The following is an 18,138-nucleotide window of genomic DNA, read 5'->3' as shown; positions in this document are numbered from 1 at the left end:
AGGTATACTGAGCTGTTGTGAAGGTGTGATGTGATGTCCTAAAGGTGAGGCTGGCTAGGCAGCCACAGGGTGCTCTGGCTTTGGTCTGCCCTGACTGCTGTTGAGTGGTCTGTGTTCCTCCTTCATTAGAGGAAGGAAGGAGCAATGGACCAGGTGCCTGGATGCGTTTGGCATATTCACGGTTGTGCCAGGTGCCTCCCCTGTGGGGTGTTATGGCAACTGAAGATAGCTGGGGCATTGCCTTGATTTTTCTTTCTGACCCAAGCCTCCAATCCCCCACCCACTCCACAGAACCGTCCGTTCCTGCTGCAGCCCCTGGACAGATGCCTCAGCCAGCCATTAAGCAGGCACAGAGCAGGTCGTGAGTCACTTCCTGCTGCCCACCACTCTCCTGAGGCCTGCTCTGGCTCCTTGCCTCTGCTGGGTTTTTCAGGTGGCAATTGGTAAAGTGCTTATAATCACTTTGGCAGTCCCCTCCTTCTCCTACCTTAGGATACAGATGTCTCAACTCCCCTTTTTCTGTCATATTGACCCTATCTGCTTTATAATTTCTAGAATCCTCAGTCCTTCAGGAGTATCTCTCAATGCTTCTTATAGCATCTTTTCCTCTTATCTCACACTCCTATTTACTTATCCTTGTTTTTACATTTTTTCTGTAATTTCAGTGGGATTTTGAAGGAGAAGAGAGAGAAGCGTTTGTTCAATCTTTTTATCTTGAACCAGAATACAGATATTTTTGTAAATGATTTCAGGTGCTACATTTTTTGTGTGTTGTGCTTTGCACTTTTACTGTATATACAGTTGCTCATCTTCACAGGAACAACATGTATATCCCACACATTGTAAGTAATTTTGGTGCAGTCACAACTGATGTAGTCATTTTTAAGTTTTCAACTGCCGTCTATACAGAACAACTCAGATGCCTATGGGGATGGGGTAGAAAACAGGTGGGTAAACAGAACAGGTGCAAGGCTATGGAATGCTGCTGAGGTGGTGAAAAACTACAACACATTGATTGACCAAGATAAATCTGCAAAAGCTGCTGAAAGAGTATATCTTAAATGTTTTTAACATAAAAAAGAAATGGTGATTGTCTGACATGATGCAGGTGTTAGAACTAACAGCTACAGTGGTAATCATTTTGCAGTATATAAGTGTATCAAATCAACACATTGTATACCTTAGACTTATGCACTATTATATGTCAGTTATATCTCAATAAAGCTGGGGGGCAAAAGCTCTGCAGAGTCAGAGATTCTGCTTACAGAGTGGTACAGGTTGTGGACTATGTGAATGGCTCCACATGGAGTCTGCAGTGCACAGCCTGCACAGCTGTCCTGAGAAGTCTAGAGAGGTCCAGACTTCATATGCCTTTCTAATTGTAAAGTCCTGTGTGCATCAGGAATCTTAGGAATTCCACTTATGGAAATGTTTATATATAAATAAAGATATTTAGTTTTCAATTTTTCCTTTTTAGAAAAATAACTATCAGAATGTAAGGAAATGGGTAAATAACTATTATGATTCATAGAAATCATTCTTCCATTTAAAGTTTTGTTTATGATAGATGAAATAACGTAGTAAAATAATTGTCATCTCAATAAAAAAATCATAATTGAATATTAATATGAACACAATTGTATAAAACTGTATAGAAAAAATAATGGAAGGAAAAATTCCAAATGTGAACAGTGATCTCTGGATGGTGGAATTGTATATGATTTCCCCCACTTCCGTATATTTTTCAAATATTCTCTCATGAGCTTATATTGTTTCTACAGTGAATAACAACAAAAAGTATCTTTTTAATAGCTATGGGCTTTCACCGTGCTGTGATATATTTCTGATTTTCCTGGACTAGCTCTTTTTTGATGTTTTGATCTTATTTCTCAAACTAGTTTTCAGTGGCCAGTTTTGATGGTTTCGTATTTAGAGGCAATAAGGAACTTAAACAGATAATTGCAAATAAGTCCTGTCCTACTTCCTCCACCCAGTTCTGCAATGGGACGGCCCCTTAAAATTCTTTTTCTTTCAGCTTGCCAGTGCAACGGCCACAGCAGATGCGTTAATCAGAGTATCTGTGAGAAGTGTGAGAACCTGACCACAGGCAAGCACTGCGAGACCTGCATATCTGGCTTCTATGGTGATCCCACCAATGGGGGAAAGTGTCAGCGTAAGTCAAATCCATCAAGGTGACCGACTGCAAACCAAGTGGAACACAATCCTTCTATTCAACTTGAATATCTAGGAGGAAAAAGTCACTTGATTTTGGAAAAAAAGTCACAGCATTTCTTAAGTCATACTTGTCAAGACCTCAACTGAGCCTGGGAGAGAGTGAGCAGAGCTGCCAAGTGTCAGAGTAGCAGGTTAAAGCAACAAGCCAAAAATGAAAGAGTTAAGCCTTTACTCACTTCCTGTAATAGTATGAGCAAGAAACGTGAACTGGAGAAAGTGCCGACTCCCCTTGTTCCAGTTCCCCCCCTGAAATAGCGCGCTGGTTGAGCGTCAGGAGGATCAGCACGGACATGGTGCGGCTCACTGTTGAGAGAGCCTGAGCAAAAGTCTCCAGCAAAAGCCTTTTATGAACCCTGGGGTGGGGAGGGAGGGAGGGGGAAGGGCTAGGAGTGGAAAAGTACTGGGGACTGAGTCAGAGTGGGGACAGTGTCTTCAAGGCTTCTTCCCACCCCCATAAGGAGTCTCAGCAGAAGTGCCTGAAGATGACCTCAGCCCAAGGCCTCAGATAAAGAGACCTAGGAATGAAGGTGCCCGAGCTGGGAATGCAGATATGTGAAGGAGGTGGCCGACCAGGGGTCCTGAGACCTTGACTCGGCTCCCCTCAGAGACGGCCGGGCGCTGGCTGCGCACCCAGGCTGGTGGGGGAGGGCAGCTCTCCTTGTGAGGCCTGCCAGGGAAAGCCTTTATAATTGCCTGTGGTTGGAAAAAAAATCACATGTAGATTTTTAATCAGGCGCTGGACTCCTCAGTACTCCTGGTATATTTTAAAGTGTAAATAGTCCCGTGTCTCCCAATACATATCAAATAGATTCCTGCAAGCAATAGGACATTTTATTGTTAGAATATTAATTATATATTTTTTAAATGACAGGTGATACCAATGAACTGTTTTTTGGTTTGTTATAGTTTCCAGTGGAAAGACCTTTCAGGTTCTGAGTAGGAAAATAAATAGGAAAGGAAAATCTCTACTTACTCCTCAAATCCTACCTCCAAACTTGTTAGCAGGGCCCTCAGAGCAGCCAGGAGAAAGCTAGTGTTCTAGTGGTAAATCCCTTCACCTCTCTGGGGTTCAGTTTCCTCATCTGTAAAATGGGGATGAAAGGAGGATTGTTGAAAGTGGTGAGAGCAGTGCATGACATGTAGTCAGCACTCAGTAGTGCTGACTATGGTAGATATGAGTGAGTATTACTCTTCTAATGTTATTTCTCACCACTCTTAAATAAAATGTCTTGCTCAGATTAAAAGGTATTCAGTAAAAATATTTTTCCCACTCCTTGTGAATGATCTTCATCCATTAGACAGTAATCAGAGTACCTGACGTTATTGAGTGATAAATGTGTAGAAGGCATTGTGCTGGCAGCCATCCTAGATATAAGTGCTTTATTATCCCCAAGATCAAGTAACCTGCCGAAGGTCTCACTGCGAGATGTGGCCATGCTGGGAACCACATCCAGGATGTGTGACTTTAACTACTGGACCTGCTTGTGCCTCCAGGTGTCACCATCCCCATATCTACAGCTAAGGATAATAGCCATGATTTTTTTAATGCTTCCTTTGTTTCATTCATGTATGATCTCATTTAATCCTCACAACAACCCTGTGGGATGGGACTGTTATTATCTCCATCGTATAAATGAGGAAACTGAAACTTGGGACGGTTAAATAACATGCCAGCAGTTACAGAGGAGCTAAGTGGAGGGGACTGAATTCAAACCCAGGCAAACTGACTTGAGGCCTTTGTCTTTCGCTAGTACGCTTCACCCCCTCTCCGCAGACAGCAGAGCCAGGAGTTGAACACTCATGTTTCTGACTCCAGCATCCATTCTCTTCATCACTGCAGTGTTCTATTTTACGGGTTTCTTTGGTTAATTTTTTTTTTCCTCAAGATTTATTTTAAAAGTACGCCTGTCTCCAGCCTAATGCCTTTAATTTATTCAGGATAAATTATTCTGAAAAACAGGGTGTAAAGTAAGAAGGTATTGAGCAAAAAGACTCATTTATTTCAACTGAAGTATAAAATTTGTCATAGTTCACACTTATCTGTTGGAAAAAATGGTGATGTGTTGATGGCTGGAGGAGGGAGATGACAAGTGTTTTCTATGAAGGCTAAGAAGGCAAGGCAAGGGTGGTGAGTCCCCAAGGGCCTCTGGAACACTGGCCTGCCATTGGAATCCCACCCCAGGTCTGAGCCCTGGTGTGATTTGAAACGCGGCCATTGTGGAGAAGGCACCTCAGCTGAGATGGAGCACAACCAGACCAACCCTCCCCTCAGGGGCAGTCATTGCTCAGGGTGTCTCCATTGGACCAGGGACTGTGTCTCTGTCCCCACACCCAGCGCCTGGCGCACTGGAGGTGCTTCATGAATATTTATTGAATGAATGCAAGAATCATAGTAGTGAAAAACTGAGTGTATTGAAAAGATCAAAATAGTGATTGCTTCAGATGGCAATGGAAACTGGCATACTCTCTCCTCAGGTCCTGTGACTTTGGCTCCTTTAATGTTACCTTTATATTATTTGAGATAAATCATTAGCTAAAAAACATGAATCTTTGCCAATAAATGCTTTTATTTTAATCTGTCTTTCCTATCAAATCCAGTTTGGATAAAATTATTTGTTTTAGGAAAAATCTCTGATAGTAGTAATCTTTTAAGCAGTTGTGACTTCCATTCCTTTTCTGTCTCCCCAGCATGCAAGTGCAATGGGCACGCATCACTGTGCAATACCAATACGGGCAAGTGCTTCTGCACCACCAAGGGCGTCAAGGGGGACGAGTGCCAGCTGTGAGTACCACACTCCCAGGACCCTTGCTGCAGACCACGCCTGGGTTTAGTGGGTCACGCCAGGTCAGCTGGGTCTGTACCACCAGGGAGAGCCGAGGGACCATGAAGCTACTGAACCCTGAGAACTACCCTCTTCCCTTTGCCTTGTTGCCATGGGCTCTAGGGGGTCCCAAGTGATGAATTTGGAATTTTGCCTTGTCTACTTCAGACAGGTCTAATTTGGTCACCCTCCTTACTGAGCAGCTCGTCAGTTTAGCAGCAATTCCTTAATGGCTCTTTTATTCACACTTTTATGTTTGAATGACACTGACATTTCCTGGGTTGCTGACTTGGATTAGTCTTTTAATTTTAGCAACTACTCGATTTTTGTCGCGTCAGGAAATTGCACCCTTTCCCAAAAAGGTAGAATTGGAAGAGCTAGTATTCTAGGACAGTATTTTATTTGACATTTGGTTGTCTGATAGTGGAGATGATCGATCCTCTGGCTTTTAACACATTCTTCCCTGCTCTAGCATTTTCCTTGGTGAAGTGTGTTAGACATCTTCCAGGGAAGAGTCTGGGGTGCCCATCCATGAGGATGCACACAACATCAGGCAGACTTGGGATTTCAGTCCTGGCTGTGCCTCCACTCAGCAGGGTGCTCTTGAGACATATCACTTAACTATGCTGAGCCTCAGTTTCCCCATCTGTCAACAGTGAGACTGGTGATAATTGTTTTTAGTGTCCTGGTGAATTGAAACAAGAGAGGTTGTTCCCCAACTAATATATACATGTCTACCTCACCAGAAAACCTCATGAGGTTTACTCATTCTCTCAAGAAGAGACTTAAGGAAAAATTGTTAGTAGTATCAAAACATTGAGCAGATACAAGCAGATTCATCATTGGTAAATTTTGTTTTTCTTAAACAGCGCTAGTAATAATGTCACCAGTGATTGAGACATCCATGGTAGTGTTCAGGAGGTAATTTATAGTTTACATGAGTGTTTAGGTTTACTGGTTTCATGCTGCCTTAAAGCCAATATGTGAAGAAATGTCTAATCAAAGATTAAATTTAACTTTTGGATCCAGGTTCCTTTAAACAGAAAAATGTAATAGAGCCAAATTAGTCACTCCTGCCCTCAGTTAGGGTATACAAGAAAGAAATGAGGTGTAGGCCCAGTGAAAGACTCTCTCTATGAGATTTTAGATATAAGCCAGTGGTAAGAATCACCCTAGATAAAGGACACAATATCCCTGTATTATTTATCTGGGAAAAGTGCTCAACCCAGGCTTTCTCCTCCTTTCCTCATAGTTCATAGCTATTGTGTCTGCCAAAATGGCTTTGTGAAGTAGGAGACTGGGTTTTGCTGATGGTCGTAGATGGTATCTATGGGGAAATTAATAATTCTTTTTGACTAGAACTTATTTTTTTCCTCCAGACTGATGAACTGTGTTCAAGGGTTTGGAAAAAAAAAAACCAAAAACATGATTCTCTGTTTTTAGCCTTCTGTCAGTTGTGTTTAAACAGGATCAGTTTATCCAGGGAGAACAGGAAAGAAGTGAGAAATGAATATTTGAAAAATGTTTCAACTGCACTTCTAGAAGAATATTTAGTCCACACAAAAGTGAAAATGTGTTTTTCATGATAATAAATAGGATCTAGATTGCTTATACTTGGATTTGTCTAATGTATTTTGGCAAATTTTCATCAGTTGTTGGTGTGAACTGCTGGGCAGTCAGCATTGGAAGTGAATGCAAACTCTCGTTAGTCCGTCTGATCTGAGTAACAGTGAAGAATGTAGTTATACTGACTCAGAACTGTTTGTAGTTTATATCAAAGGATCTGCTTGATTTAAAAATGAATGTGGATTCTGTTTGAGCTAGCAATAGAAAATAATCATTTTCTTCCTCCCTAGATGTGAAGTAGAAAATCGATACCAGGGAAACCCTCTCAAAGGAACGTGTTATTGTAAGTGTTCTTGCAATTCTTATTTGTCTAGAAGCAAAGTAGTTCAGTAAAATTTCTTTAACGTGGTTTGAGAATCGTAAGTGCTGTAGGAATATAACAACTACCCATGGACGTGTCTCCTAATTTGATGGTTTACTTTCTATTAAGGTTACTACTTATTTGAACGCTATTTTAAGCTGTTTTCATTGTGGTTGTGGTTTATGTTACTTTGTCTCTGGCAGATATCAGGGGAGAGTCCAGAGATACACATCTCTGGCTTTCCTTATTTATGTTCCTTTGAAAACTTATTTCATTTGCCATTACCTGATTGAGATCACCATATTTCATATTTTAGGATATAGATCAAAAACAGAATTCTTGAAATAGCATTTGTTATCATTCTCTCTGAAACTGATGTGTGTTAACCACATCATTAGGAACTACTGTGTGGAATAAAATATCTAATGATTAACTTAAAGTGAAAGGTAAATCTGGCAAGGTAATCAGGTCCTTATGGGTAAATGCATTTCTTCCTGTAGGAAAATACACATAGTAGGCTAGATTATGGAACCAGAGAAAAATAAATTAATGTTTTGGCATATGCACTATAATTACATACCTGCTTTCCCAAGTTGAATGGCATCCCTTCAAAATTCATGTCCACCTGGAACCTGTAAATGTCATATAAATAACTGCTAGAAGAAAACAGGAGAAAAACTTCATGAACGTTGGGTAGGGGACAGTTCTTAGATATGATTCCTAAAGCACAATTCATAAAAGAAAAGTTGATGATGGAACTTTATCAGAATTTAAAACTTGCATTTTAAAAAACTCCATTGGGAAAATAAAAAACAAGCCACAGACTAGAGGAAATGTTTGCAAATGATCTATTTGATAAAGAGCCAATATCCAGAATATACACAGAACTCCTATAGCTGAATAAGGAGACAATTCCAGTTAAAAACAGGCAAAGATCTGAATAAACATTTCAGCAAAGAAGGTATAGGAATGACCAGTAAGCACATTAAAAAATCCTTCACATCATTAGACCTTTGGGATATGTGTATCAAACACAGTGAGATACACCCCTAGATGACTAGACCCAAAAGCCAATACTGTGTCCTAATAGAAGACAATGGATTCTCACATCTGCTTCTACGTTCCATCTGTTGCAATATGTCTCTTTAGTTAAAGTAGATGGAAAAAACCCTGACCTCACTAGACATACTGCTGGAAAAGAGTGGTGTATTTTGATAAGCTTTTCAGATAATAATGGATATTATCCTTTGATACCATGCCAAAACTGGACAACTAGTCGTTTCTTAAAGATTAGTTACAATGTGGAACCTGAAACCACATCAATGAATTTTGTGTAATCTGGTACATTAAAATCTATTTATCTTTTTTTTTTCAGTTGTTTCACTGAGGTCATAATGGTTTATAACATTGTGTAATTTCAGGTGTACAATTTTATCGATCAATTTCTGTATAGACTGCATCATGTTTGCCACCAACAGTCTAATTTTTATCCGTCACCATACATATGTGCCCCTTCACCCTTTTCGCCCACCCCCCAAATCCCTTCCCCTTTGGTAACCACTAATCTATTCTCTGTATCCCTGTTTGTTTATCTTCCACATGTGACTGAAATCATGCAGTGTTTATCTTTCTCTGTCTGACGTATTTTTGATTAACGTAATATCCTCAAGGTCCATCCATGTTGTTGCAAATGAGATGGTTTTGTCTTTTCTTAATGGCTGAGTAGTGTTCCATTGTATGTATATACCACATCTTCTTTATCCATTCATCAGTTGAAGGGTACTTGGGTTGCTTCCATGTCTTGGCTATTGTGAGTAATGCTGCACTGAACAGAGGGGTTCAAAATTTCTTTGAACTGTTGTTTTCAAGTTCTTTGGATAAATACCCAGTAGTGGGATAGCTGGATCGTATGTTATTTCTGTTTTTAGTTTTTTGAGAGATGTCCCTACTGTTTTCCATAGTGGCTGCACCAGTTTGCATTCCCACCAGCAGTGTATGAGGGTTCCCTTTTCTCTCCATCCTCTCCAACATTTGTTATTTTTTGTCTTGTTAATTATAGCCATTCTGACAGGTGTAAGGTGATATCTCATTGTAGCTTTGACTCTCATTCCCCTAATAATTAGTGATATTGAACATCTTTTCATGTACCTGTTGGCCTTGGTATATCTTCTTTGGAAAAATGTCTGTTAATATCCTCTGCCCATTTTTTGATCAGAGTGTTTGTTTTTGTTGTTGTTGAGTTGTATGAGTTCTTTATATATTTTGGAAGTTAACACCCTGTGGGATATATGGTTTGCAAATATTTTCTCCCAGTTGATGTGTTGTCTTTTTGTTTTGTTCTTGGTTTCCTTTGCCTTGCAGAAGCTTTTTAGTCTGATGTAGTCCCATTTGTTTATTTTTTCTTTTGTTTCCCTTCCCCGAGTAGACATCGTATTCGAAAAGATGCTGCTGAGACTGATGTCAAAGAGCGTACTGCCTATATTTTCGTCTGGGAGTTTTATGGTTTTGGGTCTTACATTCAAGTTTTCAATCCATTTTGAGTTAATCTTTGTATATGGTGTAAGATAATGGTCTACTTTCATTCTTTTACATGTGGCTGTGCTGTTTTCCCAGCACCATTTATTGAAGAGACTTCCCTTTCTCCATTGTATGTTCTCAGCTCCTTTGTCAAAGATTAACTGTCCATAGATGCGTTGTTTTATTTCTGGGCTTTCAATTCTGTTCCATTGATCTGTATGTCTTTTTTTGTGCCAGTAGCATGCTATTTTGATTACTATAGCTTCCTGTTATATTTTTAAGTCAGGGATTGTGATGCCTCCAGCTTTGTTCTTTTCTCTCAGGATTGCTTTGGCTATTTGGGGTCTTTTGTTATTTGATATAAATTTTAGGATGCTTTATTCTATTTCTGTGAAGAATGTCACTGGGATTCTGATTGGGATTGCATTGAATCTGTAGATTGCTTCAGGTAATATGGACATTTTAACTATGTTTATTCTTCCAATCCATGTGTGTGGAATATCTTTCTATTTGTTTATATCTTCTTCAATTTCTTTCAACAATATCTTATAGTTTTCAGATATAGGTCTTTTACCTCTTGGGTTAAATTTATTCCCAGATATTTTATTCTTTTTGTTGCAGTTGGAAGTGGGATTGTATTGTTGACTTCTCTTTCTGCTAGTTCATTATTAGTGTATAGAAATGCAACTGATTTTTGTGAGGTGATTTTGTACCCTGCAACTTTGCTGTGGTTATTGATTATTTCTAATAGTTTCTCCCTTTGAGTCTGTTAGTAGTTGCTTTATATACTTTGGTGCTCTTGTGTTGGGTGCATATATATTCATAAGTGTGTGTCCTCTTAGTGGAAAGTCCCTTTTATCATTATATACTGCCCCTCTTTGTCTCTCATTGACTTTTTAATCTTGAAGTCTGCTTTGTCTGATACATATGACAATACTTGCTTTCTTTTGTTTGCCGTTTGCTTGGAGTATTATCTTCCATCCCTTTACTGTGAGCCTATGCTTGTCTTTAGAGCTGAGATGTGTTTCCTGGAGGCAACATATTGTTGGGTCTTGTTTTTTAATCCATCCAGCTACTCTGTGTCTTTTGATTGGAGAATTCAGTCCATTTACATTTAGAGTGATTATTTGATACATGAGGGCTTAATACTGCCATTTTATCTCTTGTTTGCCAGTTCTGTATTTCCATCTTTCTCTTCCCTTGTATTTCTGAATGCCATTTCAATTTGGTGGTTTTCTGTGGTGGTGTTCTTAGTTTTCTCTTTATTTATGAATTGTAGCCCTGCTCTGGTTTTTTGTGTAGTGGTTACCGTGAAGTTTGTGTAAAGGATCTCGTAGATGAGATAGTCCGTTTTCTGATAGCCTGTTATCTCCCTTTCCCCTTCCCCTTCTGAGTTGTCAGAAATTATTCTATTTTGTGTTTTGAGTTTGTGACTAAATTGAAGTATTTATAGATATTTTTGATGCTTTTCTTCCCTTTATCTTTTGTGTTATAATTCTTTGCTAACCTGTTCTGATAGAGAGCTCCAGTTTTCTGATTTTGTCTGTCTCTCTGCTTGCTCAAAGCTTTGTTGACCTTTGCCTTTTTGTTTCAGGTATGAGGACTTCCTTTATCATTTCTTGTAAGGGAGGTCTAGTGGTGATGAACTCCCTCAGCTTTTGTTTATCTGGGAAGGGTTTTATTTTTCCATCGTATCTGAAGGATAGTTTCACTGGAATAGAGTATTCTTGGCTGAAAGTTTTTGTCTTTCCGTATTTTGAATGTATCATTTCATTCGCTCCTAGCCTGTAAGGTTTCTGCCAAGAAATCTGCTGAAAGCCTGATAGGGATTCCTTTGTAGATTGTTTTCTTGTGCCTTGCTTCCCTTAACATTTTTTCTTTGTCATTGACTTTTGCCAGTTTTACTATTAGATGCCTTGGAGAAGATCTTTTTACATTTATGTAATTAGGAGTTCTATTGACTTCATGTACTTGTAAATCTAGTTTCTTCCCCAGGTTTCAGAAGTTCTCAGCTATTATTTCTTTGAGCAAACTCTCTGCTCCTTTCTCCCACTCTTCTCCCTCTGGAATATCTATAATCCTTATGTTGCATTTCCTAATTGAATCGGATATTTCTCGAAGAATTCCTTCATTTTTTAAAAATCTTAGTTCTCTCTCCTACTTCACCTGAAACATTTCTATATTTCTGTCCTCCAAATCACTAATTCAGTCCTCCATAACGTCACTTCTATTTTTTAAGGATTCTAGGTTATTTTTTATCTCATGAATTCTGTTCCTTGTATCCAGAATTTCTGTTTGGTTTTTTTTTAGAGTTTCAATTTCTTTGGTGAAGTATTCCTTCTGCCCATTAATTTTATTCCTGAGCTCATTGAACTGTCTTTCTGAGTTTTCGTGTAACTCGTTGAATTTCTTTATGACAGCTCTTTTAAATTCTCTGTCATTTAGATTGTAAATTTCTAGGACTTTGGGGTTGGTTTTTGGAGACTTGTCATTTTTCTTCTGCTCTCAATTGTGACTATAGTTTTTCATGGTATTTGCTGAACTAACCCTTTGCTGGTGCATTTGTGGTAGTATCAAGTCACAGATTCTACCTGCTGCTGCTGAGGGGAAGCAAGAGTTGTGTTTCTGACCCCACCCGACCTGCTGGAAGTTGTGCGGGTGCGATGGGCACTCCTGTGGCCTGGGATAGTGTTCATGCATGTGCTGGGCTGCTGCCACCTCTGCTTACAGTTACACCAGCCTCTGTGCTTGAGGGGCAGGGCTTCTTTGCAGGGTCTGAGCCGGGGCCACTCATTGAGGCCTTGGCAGCATGGTGGGCACTCCCACAGGCCAGGGTAGTGTTTGCGTGTGCACGGCTGCCGCCCCCTCTTCTTACAGTCATGCTGGGGCACATTCCCACTGGTGGGGCACCACAGCACAGTGTGTGCTCCCATAGGCTGGGATAAGCGTTTGCCCACAGTCTGGGCTGTCCCTGCCTCCTCTTAGAGTAGTGCCAGCCTCTGTGAGAGGACCAGCAACCTGGCTTGCTGCTGCTGAGAAGGGGTAGGGAAGCACTCACCTGTCTTCTGCTTCCTGGGGACCCAGTCCATCGACCTTCAGATGTATAACTGCATGGGTCTCTCAGGCATCCTCTTGTGCTGTAAGGTGCCCTATTGTGCTGTGCTATCCTCCGCTGGTCAATGAATGTCCATTTAGTTGTAATTCAGAGGGGGAGAGACAAAGGGAACAGCTCATTCTGCCATGTTGCTGATGTCACTGCTGTCTATGTGTCTTGAAAAATAAAAGCCAATACAAAGTTTTAGCAGTGATGTGGAAAAACTGGAACCTTTATGCATTGTTTGTGGGAATATAAAATGGTATAGCTGTTTTGGAAAACCATTCGACAGTTTCTTAAACAATTAAAAATAAGCTTACTGGGGCTGGCCTGGTGGTGTAGTAGTTAGGTTTGCACACGCCACTTCGGCAGCCCAGGGTTTTCAGATTGAGATCCCAGTACAGACTTATACACTGCTCATCAAGCCATGTTGTGGCAGCATCCCACATACAAAATAGAGGAAGATTGGCACAGATGTTCGCTCAGGGATAATCTTCCTCATGCAAAAAGAGGAAGATTGCCAAAAGATATTCACTCAGGGATAGTCTTCCTCACCAAAAATTAAATAAATAAATAAACTTGCCAACAACTCCCCATTTCCCTGTTTTCCCAGACCTTGGCAACCACCATTCTACTTTCAGTCTCTATTAATTTGACTACTCTAGGTACCTCATATAAGTGGAGTCATACAGTATTTGTCTTTTTGTGACTAGCTTATTTCATTTCGCATGATATTCTCAAGGTTCATCCACGTTGTACCATGTGTCAGAATTTCCTTCCTTTTTAAGGCTGAGTAATATTCCATTGTATGTATATACCACATTTTGTTTATCCATTCATCTGTCAGTGGACACTTGCTTCCACCTTTTGGCTACTGTGGATAATAGCTATCTGTGATCTGTTTAGCTACCATGAATGTGAGTGTATAAATATCTCTTTAAGATCCTGCTTTTGGTTCTTTTGGGTACATACCCAGAATTGGAATTGCTGGATCATTTGGTAATTCTATGTTTAATTTTTGAGGAATTGCCATACTAGTTTACACAGAAGCTGCACCATTTTACGTTCCCACCAGCAGCATGTTAGAGTTCAGATTTCTCTACATCCTCACCAACGCTTGTTATTTTCTGTTCTTTCAGTAGTAGCCATCCTAATGGGTGTGAGCTTTTTATTTGCATTTCCCTAATGATTAGTGATGTTAAGCATCATTTCATGTGCTTGTTAGCCATTCATATATCATCTTTGGAGAAATAGTTATTGCCCATTTTTAAATCGGGTTTTTTTGTTGTTGTTGACTTTTACAATCCACTTTTTAGAATTAAATTATACCATGTTCAGCCAGTAGACTCTCATTCAAGCTGTGTTCTTTTGCTACATCACATGAATATTTGAATACTTTCTAAAATAAGATAACCAAGGTGCGTGTTACTTGCTCCAGACCTGGAATCGACCATTTTTCCATAAGAGTCTTCATTCCTTTTATACCACTAATTTATCGCTTTGTATCCTTTGACAAAACTTAGCATGTAATAGATGTTCAGTTAATATTTGTAGATGAGTTAGGTTGGAACCTCAAATCTCAGCCAGGGTCTTGATATAATGAGGGTTTGGTGGATTAACCCAAATGAAATGATACTGCCCACAGACTTGATTTCTAGTCCCTGGGTATAATTGAGCCAAAAGTACTTTCCTGGCTATTGAATATTTATAAGAAAATCAGTCTGTATCTCTAGAGACCTATTCTGTTTTGTTTTGATTTCTAAATATGCATTTCTTTCTTTCCATAGATACTCTTCTTATTGACTATCAGTTCACCTTTAGCCTATCCCAGGAAGATGACCGCTATTACACAGCCATCAATTTTGTGGCTACACCTGATGAAGTAAGATTTTAGAAGTCTTCTTACTTTGTTTTTTAGAAATCTTCTTTGTTTTGAATTTGTATGGGTCTTCTTCTTGATCATTATGGATAGAAGCACTGTCTTAGCTGTGTTCTCCAGAGTGGACTACACAGGATGATCTTTAGAGGTGCAGGAAAGAAATGTTAGAATCTACATTTTATTTCTTTTCTATCCAAAAGGCAAGAACAGTGTTGTTAAGATTTCCCAGGATCTGATACACAGACTGACATTGAGTCCACACATACTTGGTTTGCCCAACAGCCCAACAAAACCCCATATAGAAAAGGAGAAGAGACTGCAAGGGAAATTCCCTTGCCAGAGGAGCAGGTGGCAGAGCCCAGATTTACTCTCTCAGAATGGACCAGAGGCTCAAAAAGTACCCTCAAAGAAATCGCAAGTTGAAATTAATGCCAGTGATGCAAGGAAGGTGGCAGAGGTGACACTTCTGCTCCTAGAATGAGTTCTTAGCTTCATTAGGAGGTAAAAACAGTGAAGGTTTATTTGGGTCCAAGAAGAAGTCAGCCAGAAATAACTGAAATTATTAAGATGATTATTTGAAATGTGGTTTTGATCTACTGTCATTAATATGAATCCCCAGCCAGCCATAAGGTATTAGCTAGTGGTAGAAGGGAGCCAACACAGCATGACATTTAAAAGTGAAGCTTGTAGAACATGAAGACACACCTGTAAGATTTATTCCATGAAATATAAGGTAATTCAGTATTCACTTCAGTACATAATGAAATTTTATTAAATTTGATGACAAATTATCTAGGAGCCTGCTTAGAGGTTTCTTATTTTTCATCAACATACACAAAGCCATTAACCATTACAAAATTCCTGTCACAATAAGCATGACAAATAATATGTAGAAAACAATATGACAGTAAGCCAAAGTGTATTTCTTTGTTAACAAATGTTATTAGCAAACGTTACTAAATTAAAAAAAAAAAAATCAGCAGTAGAACAAAGGCCACAGCGTGAGGTATTCACTATGCAAATAAATGAAAGTAAGGTGTGTTTTTTATATTCCATTTTAATGATAGAAATAAGAGATGTACTAGAGAAGATACAGTCTCATGACTGAATAGCTTTTTAAGTAAAAATCATAAATGACTTTAAATGAACATATGTTGTGGAAAAACTGTGTAGGCATATTGTTTGAGTGGCTGTATTGACTAGAATTTTAGAAAAAAGAATTTGCAATAACATAGCGAAAGTACCACACACGAAATTTATTTACTACCTTATTCATAAGCAAGTAGTTGAAGTGCTCAGTCTTTCAGGATGCGATTGATACTGTTAATTTTATTTTAAATAATCATAGTAGACTCTTCGTGATGCTTCTTAACGAGATGAGGAGTGACCATGAAAATCTTTGGACTTCTCTGGAGTTCCCTACTTATGAACAGAGCATTTAACAGAGTTATCCAATGTGTGTGTTCTCTCTTACAAAAGCACTAGGATGTCAAGTTTATTGATCCTTTCCAAGGAAAGAAGTAATTGTTGGTAATGTGCTGCCAGCAAATATTAAAATTAAATAAATAGATACTTGAGCTGTCCTTTCAAGAGGAAGGTGAGATTTTATCAATAAATGAGAAGGTAACTGCTTTGTGAGAGAAACTTCTGGTTTGGAGATCATGTTTTGAAAATGACTGTTGGAAATGTTTCCATTCCTGTGATTTTGTGCGTAAAAACTACCAAAACAACACCTTTAAAAATCTTAATTTTCCAACCTGTTTTAAGATCCTTCAAAATGAAGAATTTCAGCAGGACTGGATCTTTTTCTAAAATATAAAAATACAAAATCTGATTCATTTGTAAAAACAATTCTCTGACCCCAAGAAAGAGATTTATCAGGCAAATTTCAGTAAAAACTGAAAATTAGCCTTATAATTTCCCCAGCATGGCCAACAGTATGCTTCTTCCAGTTGACTCCACACGTTTCTCAGAGATAGCTTTTTCAGTCACTGAAACCAAGAATCAAAATTAATTAAACTGTCTCTTCAAATTGGTCTATCTCTAATTGGTAAACAAGGTTTTCAAAGCCAATAAAGCATATTCAATCATATTTCTCTTGAAATAATATTTTTAGTGAGAGAAAAATGTTTTTCAAATCATGAATGAATACAATCAAATTATTTTTATTTAGTTTATTTCAGCTTTATATGCTCTTTTTTTTAAGTGTTTCATATTGAAGAAGTTTACACTGTATCTATTCTATCAGTTAAGAAGTGCACAGGTTTAATTTATAGACACATACAGATTGGGGCCCTTGGTCAAGTGTTTTGCTGATAGGCATGAGCTCTCCAGACCTTGGAAACATCTGCCCAGAGGATCCCTGGGAGGCTGACTCCCCTAACATAGGTCACAGGATGTAAGTCATTCTGCTCTGGTGAGGGTCTTTTTAAAAGATGCTTTCTCATGGAGTTAGGCATTTGATAAAGCATTAAACTCTGTATATTGTTATGGGAAGGGAATGAAATTTATTTGGGGTATATTGCTTAGAAATTTTGCTAACTCTTTAAGTGTGAATTTCTCTTAAGGCATTGTAAAATACCTGTTTTATAATTAAGAAAGTTGAAAGAAGTAAAATGTGATTACTACTTTATTTTAAAATCTTGAAATTGTTATAATTAATTTTCTAATTATTTGCACCTCTTATTAGCAAAACAGGGATTTGGACATGTTCATCAATGCCTCTAAAAACTTCAACCTCAACATCACATGGGCCGCCAGCTTCTCAGGTAAAGAGATACTTAGAGAAGCCCTCCTGAGTGGAGGTAATAGATTGAGAAATGTAGGAGCTGAGAAGGAAGGCTCTGGAGACAGATAGATTTGAAACCCACTTTTGCCATTTATTAGCTGGGAGACCTTGAGCAAACGTCTAAACCCCTCTCTAGACTTTAGGGTTGTTCCATGTAAAGAGGAGATAACAACACATAGCTCCTAGAATTGTTGTGTAGATTAAATTAGGTTATTCATGCCAGTGCCTACGGCGACATCAGGCTCAGTTGTGTGCTCACTACCCCTGCCCTGCTGCCACCGCTAATACCATTGCTGCAGCCGCTGCTCTGGCTCTGCCATCATCACCCACATCCATGCTTCCAAAGTGAAAAATGCAAATGACTTGTGGTTTCAAGAGATGGAAACATTTTGAAGAATGAGATATTTTAGTAGGTACAGTGAAATGTACTTTGGGAATTAAATCAAGCTCTAAGAGCATGGCTTTTGCTATCTTGCTTATCTTATTCTGATTCACTAAAGAAGATCTGATGGGCAGAAAATCTACTAAAGAAGTAAAGAGTGGGCCTGATGAGGTGGTTAAGAACATAGCTCGACAGACCTGGGTTTGAATTCTGCCTGTTACTTACTATGCTATTGGGCAAGTTACTTGAGTTTTCTGACCCAATTTCCTCACGTATAAAATGGGATAATAAAAACACCTTGTCATGTAGAGTGTTGTGAGGATTAAATGAGATAATAAATGGAGTACTTAATGTAGTGCTGGAAACTTGGTAAATTCTCACTAAATGGTAACTATATTTCACTATCGTTATTACTATTACAGTGTTTTTTGATCAAAACACAACCAGTTAGACTGATGCCAAATAAGAACAATACCTTTGCACCTCACTTTATG

General features: G+C 38.9%; 1 protein-coding gene across 4 annotated transcripts in view; it reads left to right on the top strand.

Annotated features, from left to right (window-relative positions):
• Positions 1-18,138, top strand: part of ATRN (attractin) — a 177,577-nt gene that overhangs the window by 107,189 nt on the left and 52,250 nt on the right. For all 4 annotated transcript variants that reach the window (XM_046678084.1, XM_046678087.1, XM_046678085.1 and 1 more), the window contains exons 19-23: positions 2,036-2,173; positions 4,924-5,017; positions 6,914-6,966; positions 14,383-14,477; positions 17,164-17,242. In XM_046678084.1, the coding sequence (XP_046534040.1) occupies positions 2,036-2,173; positions 4,924-5,017; positions 6,914-6,966; positions 14,383-14,477; positions 17,164-17,242 (459 nt within the window). The remainder of the gene's footprint in view (positions 1-2,035; positions 2,174-4,923; positions 5,018-6,913; positions 6,967-14,382; positions 14,478-17,163; positions 17,243-18,138) is intronic.

The sequence above is a fragment of the Equus quagga genome, chromosome 12, assembly GCF_021613505.1.
Source record: "Equus quagga isolate Etosha38 chromosome 12, UCLA_HA_Equagga_1.0, whole genome shotgun sequence".
Lineage (NCBI taxonomy): Eukaryota > Metazoa > Chordata > Mammalia > Perissodactyla > Equidae > Equus > Equus quagga.
Note: the sequence above shows the minus strand (reverse complement) of the source record. Positions and strands in the feature narration are given on the sequence as shown.